This window comes from Drosophila teissieri, chromosome 2L, assembly GCF_016746235.2.
Source record: "Drosophila teissieri strain GT53w chromosome 2L, Prin_Dtei_1.1, whole genome shotgun sequence".
Classification (NCBI taxonomy): Eukaryota; Metazoa; Arthropoda; class Insecta; order Diptera; family Drosophilidae; genus Drosophila; species Drosophila teissieri.
The window spans coordinates 22,977,241-22,985,053 of NC_053029.1; the positions used below are offsets into that span (position 1 = coordinate 22,977,241).

General features: G+C 50.8%; 1 protein-coding gene across 1 annotated transcript; it reads right to left on the minus strand.

Moving 5' to 3' along the window:
* Positions 1-4,116: 4,116 nt before the first annotated feature.
* LOC122623673 (bromodomain-containing protein 4-like) lies at positions 4,117-6,283 on the minus strand. The gene is made up of 2 exons (XM_043802957.1): positions 5,943-6,283; positions 4,117-4,813 (listed from the first exon to the last, which is right to left on the minus strand). The coding sequence occupies exons 1-2, from the start codon at positions 6,281-6,283 to the stop codon at positions 4,117-4,119; spliced, it is 1,038 nt and encodes a 345-aa protein (XP_043658892.1).
* Positions 6,284-7,813: the final 1,530 nt, after the last annotated feature.

Sequence of the window (7,813 nt, forward strand, 5' to 3'; positions counted from 1 at the left end):
CAAAAGGGGAATTGATGAGCTAAGACAAGAATTATAAGAGTTAGACAACTTTTGTGAAATTAGAGACTTGAAAGAAATTGGAAAGAAAAGAGCGGAATCGTAATTAAAAGCACAGAGTGATAATGAAAAAATATATAATAGTAAGAAGGAAACAAACACGCCGTACAAAGTAGGAGATTAAATTATGGTTAAAAATTTTTGATAGTACAGGAGGAGTTGCTAGAAATTGTAAAAAAAAAAAATTAACCAAATATCGACTAAAGACCATGTAATAGCTATAAGTTTGTTAAGAACTGAATTCTTGGTTTCTGCTCGCTACGGATTGCAACGGCTAGCTCAGAGAGTTTGTTTGTTCGTCCCACCAAATTTTTGATTTGTGTGATGGCCTGACCAAAGAGAAGACAGAGTTTCTGATTAGAACAACCTTTATTTAGTGACGCTTGACAAAGGGAATCCTGCGATCTTCGCCTTTGGAGGCGCGTCGTCGCTCCTTCGTCGTCCTTCTTCGCTGGTCGCGCATCGCTCTCGACGGCGTATCCGTGCCGGCTCGACTGGGGCTTAGGATGTTATGGGGACAGGGTGTATCGTCCGTGAGATAAGCTAGCGCTCCTCCCCTAACCACCTTTGCCGACCACTGACTCCACCGTCCCTTCTTGCGTATGCCAGGCACTCGTCACCTTCGCCAAAGGACCACCTGCGGGCTAGTACGGGGCTTAGGATGTTATGGGGCAGGGTGTATCGTTCGTGAGATAAGCTAGCGTTCCTTCCCGAACCACCTTTGCAACCAAAGACTCCACCGTCCCTTTCTTACCACGCTAGGTCCTGGTGTTTGCTTGTCTTTCGCTTGCGGAGATCCTCTTCGGATGGCCGCTTCGACGCTCCCTTGCCGTCCACTCGTTCCGGGTCTCGTTCCGCGTACTTTAACTGTTTTACTATTCCGCTATCGACCTCCGCGTACTTTCACCGACTGACCGATTGACTGTATTGTTCTCCGCGCACTTTTCCTGATTGACTGTCTGTCTATCTCCGCGTACTTCCACTGGTTGGCTGTGTCCACACTTTCTGAATCTGCTCCGACCGACTAGTCGCACGCCCGTGTCCGGACTGAGCGACTCGCGCCCATATTCTGCGCTAGCACGTATAACCTACGCGTGTTAAATTGACTGACTGTCCCGAACGGCGCCTGCCTTTTATAGGCCGCGGGGATCCCGCTATTTCCCTTTTTGCGCACGGCTCGCTCGGGTACAAGGTCCAACTCATGTCACGTTAATTCACGGTGCGCCCTCTTTGTCCAAAGTCCACACCGTTACCGTTCGACCTCTGTGCCCTTGTCCGGTTCGAGTTCAAGGTCGAGCGTACCGTTATTTTACGGTCTCTCCGCTTTGCCGGGGTCCAAGGTCCATTATTTACAGTTTGACCTGACCGCCCTTGACTCCTCTCGCATTCCAGCCGTCTTCTATGTTGCTAGGCCGATCTCCTGCACCCGAATTTGTGGGGAGTTTTTAGACTCCTCACATCTCCCCCTTTCTTCGGAAGTTTTTCATAAGAATGTTGTTTCCGGCGGTCCTCCGCTTTGGTGTCTCCTCGCACAGGCAGCTTCCTCGTTCTCCTCTCGTCGACCCTGCGCCCTTCGGTTTATGCCTTTTATGCCTTCATAAAATCTCTTCCAAAAACCACATCATAATTCATAAGCTCGTTTGCCACAATTATTAAATTAAAGTGTATTTTATCAAAATTTTTCATAACGTAACAAAATATTTTTCCATATGTTTTTAAGGAACTATTATTTAATCCAAAAAAAGAATTTAAAATTGGTAATTCAATAATATTATTTGGTACTTTACTAAGTTTAATGAACGAAATGGGCCTTTCCGTGACATAGTCACGGCATGCTGTAATAAATTTTTTCTTATAATAGTTCATAAAATTAATTTCAAAATATCTTACGTAATTGCTGCCTCTCTGAGTGCCTCATCTCACCACAGGCATAACACGATTCCTTTTGGCACTTTGGCTTCTTGCACTTCTTGGCCCAGTGTCCCTTCGAGTTGCAATTGAAACAGCGCGAGAGTGTGCTGCTATTTTTTCCACCGACGCCGCCTTCTTATCTGCTTAATATACTTTGACTGCCTACTTTCATAGCCTTTGACTGACTCTCTTTCCGTTTGCGATTTGCTCTTCGCATGTTGCGAAACAAGCTTATATACAATGTTGATATAGCAAACTTATTTACAATGTGTATGCATATTGTAACGAACTGTTTTTTTAGTTTCTACTCGCTACGAATTGCAACAGCTAGCACAGAGAGTTTGTTTGTTCGTCCCACCAAATTTATGATTTGCCCGACCAAGAAGAAGACAGAGTTTCAGATTTAAACCACCTTTATTCAGTGACGCTTGATAAAGAAAATCCTGTGATCCTAGCCTTCGGATGCGCGTCGTCGCTCCTTCGCCGGCCTTCTTTCGTCGTCCTGCGTCACTCTCGATGGCGGATCCGTGCCGGCTCGACTGGGGCTTAGGATGTTATGGTGACAGGGTGTATCGTCCGTGAGATAAGCTAGCGATCCTCCCCGAACCACCTTTGCGACCACTGACTCCACCGTCCACTGTTCCGGATCGGCTGTCTGCCCGTGTGGCACTCCGCGTACTTTCTCATTGACTGTCTGTGTACTCCGCGTACTTTTCCCGATCGACTGTGTGGCTGTATGGCTCTCCGCGCACTTTCTCATTGACCGTCTGTGTGGCACTCCGCGTACTTTTCCTGATCGACTGTCTGCCCGTATGGCACTCCGCGTGCTCTCCTGATCGACTGTCCCACTCTTCCTGAATCTGCTCCGACCGTCTGGTCGCACGCCCGTGTCCGGACTGAGCGCCTCGCGCCCGTACTCCGCGCTTGCACGTATGACCTACGCGTGTTTAACTGACTGACTGTCTCGAGCTGCGCCTGCGCCGCCCTTTTATAGGTTGCGGGGATCCCGCTATTTCCTTTTTTGCGTGCGGCTCGCTCGGGTACAAGGTCCAAATCATGTCCCGTTAGTTCACGGTGCGTCCTCTTTGTGCTTGTCCAAAGTCCACACCGTTACCGGTCGACCTCTGTGCCCTTGGCCGGTTCGAGTCCATGGTCCAGCGCTCGCTTGTCCGCTTTGCCGGGGTCCAAGGTCCATTATTTCCCGTTTGACCTGACCGCCCTTGACTCCTCTCGCATTCCAGCCTTCTTCTCCGTTGCTATGCCGATCTCCTGCACCCGGATTTGTGGAGAGTTTTAAGACTCCTCACATCTCCCCCTTTCTTCGGAAGTTTTGAAACGGATGTTGTTTCCGGCGGTCCTCCGCTTTGGTGTCTTCTCGCATAGGCAGCTTCCTCGATCTCCTCTCCTCGACCCTGCGTCCTTCGTTCTCAGCCTGGCAGTCGCAGCTTATTAGACCCCGTCGGTCAGCGACTTGACTTGGCATCTCGAACATCCTTGCGCCTTCCTGATCGCAGCCTTGACGTCTCAGCCTATATGAGCCTGTCATTCAGCATCTCAAAGTGCCATCTTGATCCTCGAACTGTGTCGTTCCTCAGTCCTTTCGTCGACCAGCGCCTCCCTGATCTCAGCCCGGTAGCCTCAGCCTAGTAGACCCTATCGTTCAGCATCTCGACTCGGCATCTTGATCCTCGCGCCCTTCTCCATCTTCCTTCATCGGTTGCCGTCTGTTTCTGGTTACCAGCTCTGCATTCCAAATTCCCGCCGTTTCATCGCTTTTCGTCTCTGCTAACTCCACCGATTCTGACCACGATCGAGTTATCGATATTGGCGACCGGCGTTGCCACTTCCTGTTCTCATCGATGTTGTCCCGTCGTGCCGATTGCGCCGATCGAGCTATCGATAATGGCGACCGGCGTTGCCACTTCATGTTCCTATCGATATTCCGATGTCGTGCCGATGGCTGTCAATAGTGTGACTGCGTGTTGAAAATCTATGTAAAATCCAGTATTTTTGTTCCCTATCGATCTCACTATCGTTCATGCCGTCTAGCATGAACAATTTGGCCCAGCGGTCCTTATGCCATCTGCCCGCCTGGGTCTCGGCCTCCTCGACCACCCGGGGTGGCCACTCCGCGCGTTCCAGTTCCCTCTACGGCTTCTCATTCTGTGACGCCTGCCTGCGGAGGCAGGATCGCTGCGGCGGCTGGCGAGCCTCGGGGCCCGATTTCTGCCGCGCAAGTTTTGGTGGTGGCGGCGCGGGCCACACCCACGGACCCTTCTCCGGGTTCTCCGCCGGGCTTTCGTCCTCTGTCCTGACTCGCGTTCGCGGGTCGCGCGCTCGGTGTTCGACCGGCATCCAACCGACCTCGCCCACCTGCTCCAACACGCGGCTCTCCGGCGTGTCCTCCGCTGGTGCGGGCCACGTCCACGTCACAGTCTGCTGGTGCCACCGGCGGCCGCCCATGCCGATCGTGCGCAGCGTCTGCGCGACGTGCGCCTGGTCCACGTCCCAGGACTGCTGCAGCTCGCACCGGGGCCCCTCCTCATCCTGGGGTGGCGGTGTCGGTGTGCGTGGTGGCGGAGGCGTCGGTTTTGCTGGCGGCGGTGTCGGTGTGCGTGGTACTGGTGGTGGATGCGGCTGCGCCGGCGGCGTCGGCGGCAACGGCGACTGCGGCACCGGCGTCTGAGGCTGCGACAACGGCGGTGGCTTCGGCTGCTCCTGTTGTTGTGGCACCGGCGTCGGTGGCTGCGGATGCTCCTGTTGCTGCGGCGTCGGTGGTGGCGGCGTTGATGTCGGTGGCAACGGTGGCTGCGACGGCGGCGGTGGTGTCGGTGGCAACGGTGCACTATGGGCTCAACGACCACTTTTTGTGGAATTAATTAATAACTCGAGAACGAAGCCACATATTTAAGTTCTGTTTTTTGATTTATGTTGATGATAAAAATAGTAATATTTTTGAGGAAAAATGGGCGTGGTCCTGCTTTCAAACAAAAAAAAAACAACACCATTTTTTTTTCAGTGTAAAATAAAAATTTGTTTGATCTAAAAAATTTAAAATATAATCTTAAAATAAACCAATAAAGATAAGCAACCCGCAATTGTTAGGGGGTTGCTTATCTTGTTTTTAAAAAAATATTGAAGTTTTTGCTTCACAGTTTTTTTTTTTTTAAATAGCATAAGTATGTTTGTAAAACTAATGTTTCCCAAAAAACCTAAAATTTACGGAACTAGAATTTTCATCGTCATCCACGAATTAAAGCTTTAAAACAATTAAAAATGGCGTTATTTTTTTGCATTTTTCGTCGTCTTTTTTTCCTATTTCTCGAACAATTTGCTGTTTTTCACTTTGAGGTTAGACCCTTAAAAGTTACATTTTGGAAAAAGTGTGAAAAAGCATAGCTATGCTATACTATACAATTGATAACTCTGCAACATAAAACAGGTTTTAGTGCCGGAGAAAGCCTTTGTTGCTCTATTTAAAAATTAGAATGCACTACAAAAGTTGTGTTTTATTAGGGTTAGAACTTACAGATTATTCGGACACATTTAATTTCAACATTCGACGATCACAAACATATATTACAAACCACAAGGATTGGATTGCATGTTATAAGTAACAATTTTGATAATTGTTTATGCACTTTTTGTCACTTCAAACTTGCAAGATTTTTCAGCGATTAACAAAAATGCGGTTATCGGTGTGGTAGCGCCAACGAAACAGCTGACTAAACAGCTGTTCACTGAACAGTGGCGCCCTCTTTTAAAATTTTAAGTACGTAACATGATAGATTGATGTTTTTTGAATACATTTCAATTTACAAAAATTTGTTGTAACGACTTTTAAAAATTGGGTTTTTTCCACTTAAGGTGGTCGTTTGCCTCATAGTGCGGTGGCTGCAGCTCGCGCAACTCCTCCAGGTCCCGTGACGGCATCGCGTCTCCGAGACGGATCCGCCCTTGGCCCTGTGACGTACCGCACGTTGCGGTACGCCATTCTGGCCCTCGCGATCCGGCCTCCTTCGTCCTCGTCTGCGGACACCTCCGTGGTGACCGTCTCACCCCCGTCATCATCCTCACTCTCCGACGAGAGGGGCACGTACGCGATTGGCCCCTCGGCCACCGTCTCCTCCTCCGACAGATCCATGTCGGGCACCTCTTCCGGATCCTCCTGAACCGGGGATGGGTATCGCGACACCAGGGGTGACGCCAGAAGCTGGAGATAGGTATCGGAATCCCTACTCCATATCGCTCCGGGCTGTTCCTCAGTGCCGGTCTCCCGCACCTCCCGGTTGTTACTTGATGCGCGTGCTGCCATGCTGACGACTTGATTTTGAAAGACCGACTTTCGCTTTTTCCGCAGCGACGAAACCTTGGTTTTCCCTCTGCTCATTTTTGCCGTTATTCCGCGGGGCCTGTACCGGTAACGGGATTCTCCTCCGTGTACCTGCGTCCCACGGAATTCGTAACTGTGTGCGTAAGCCTTTATCGGTTTTCCGGCTGTATACCCTTCCTGTCCCGCTCTCGCGCTCTATCGGGCCTGTTTGTGTGTGTGTTTGTTCAGAGTGACTTTTGACTTAAGACTTTTCGATACCCTGTATCGTCTTCCCCCCTTCTTCACTAAATGGTTTTATTATTGTTTTTCGCATTCGGTGTCCTCTGGCCCGGCGGCGCTCGCGCTCCCGGCTTCAAGTCGCTAATATGAGCCGTTTTCGTCTTCCTAGTTGTTGCGTGTTCCAATACACAAATTACTGGTGACGCGAATGTCTTTATTTCTTCTTTTCGTCGCGAAGCCCTCGGCTGCTGTCGACAGGTGGTGCTCTTTGGCCCATACTGTTTCTCCCACCTTGGGTTTCCTTCGCACCAGTTCGAAGATCTCCTTCGGTTTTCGCGTTTTCTGCCGGCGTATGTGTACATCTGCCCGTTCCGGCCATCTGTTCGTCGAACAATGCGTTCGGCAGCCTTGGTTCTCTTCCCTGCGTGATGGATGCCGGCGAGTATCCGGTGCTCTCCGCCACCCTCGTGCTTACTGCCAGCTGCAGCTCCCGCCAATTCTCGTCCCATATCCTCTGATCGGCCCCTGTGAACTGCGCGATCATTGTTTTCACGGTCCTGTTGGCCCTTTTTGTCGGGTTTTCTTGTGGAGTATATGGAGCCGTGAGCTGGTGTATCACACCCGTGCTTTGACCTCGGCAAGGGGCCCACAAGGGGTCCGCACACATGGTGGCCCATGGTTCTTCCGGCCCCTGGGTCATTTTTCCGGCTGCTTGCAGCTGGTTAGGCTTGTACTTCATGCAGCTCTCGCAGTTCCGCACGTACCTTCTTATGTTCCGGTGCATTCCTGGCCAGTGGTACCTGGCTGCTACCCTTGCGATTGTCTTCCGACTTCCCAGGTGTCCTGCCGTCGGCATGTCGTGGTTCTCGGCCATGACGCGATGCCTCTCCCTGGTTGGTACACACCACGACACACCATGACACCACATCCTCATTTCCTGCCCGGTGCGGAATGTGCCTGTACAACTGGCCTCTGGGAGAGGAGGCCTCTGGGTAATCGTGCGGCTCGTTTCCTGCAGCGGCTGTCTTTACAGGGCGTCCGCGACGATGTTCAATTAGCCCTTTCTATACGAGATTTCAAATCGTATTGTTGGAGCTCCAGCGCCCACCTCGCGATCTTTCCGGACGGGCTCTCGATGCTGTTCAGCCACTTCAGGGCCATGTGATCTGTTATCACTTTGAAATGGTAGCCTTCTCTGTCGCAGTAGGATATGACCCGCTCGTCTTGCTCGGAGTGCTGTGTGAGGATAGCGCCCAGCCCGTAGTCGCTGGCGTCCGTCTGTAGGACGAATGA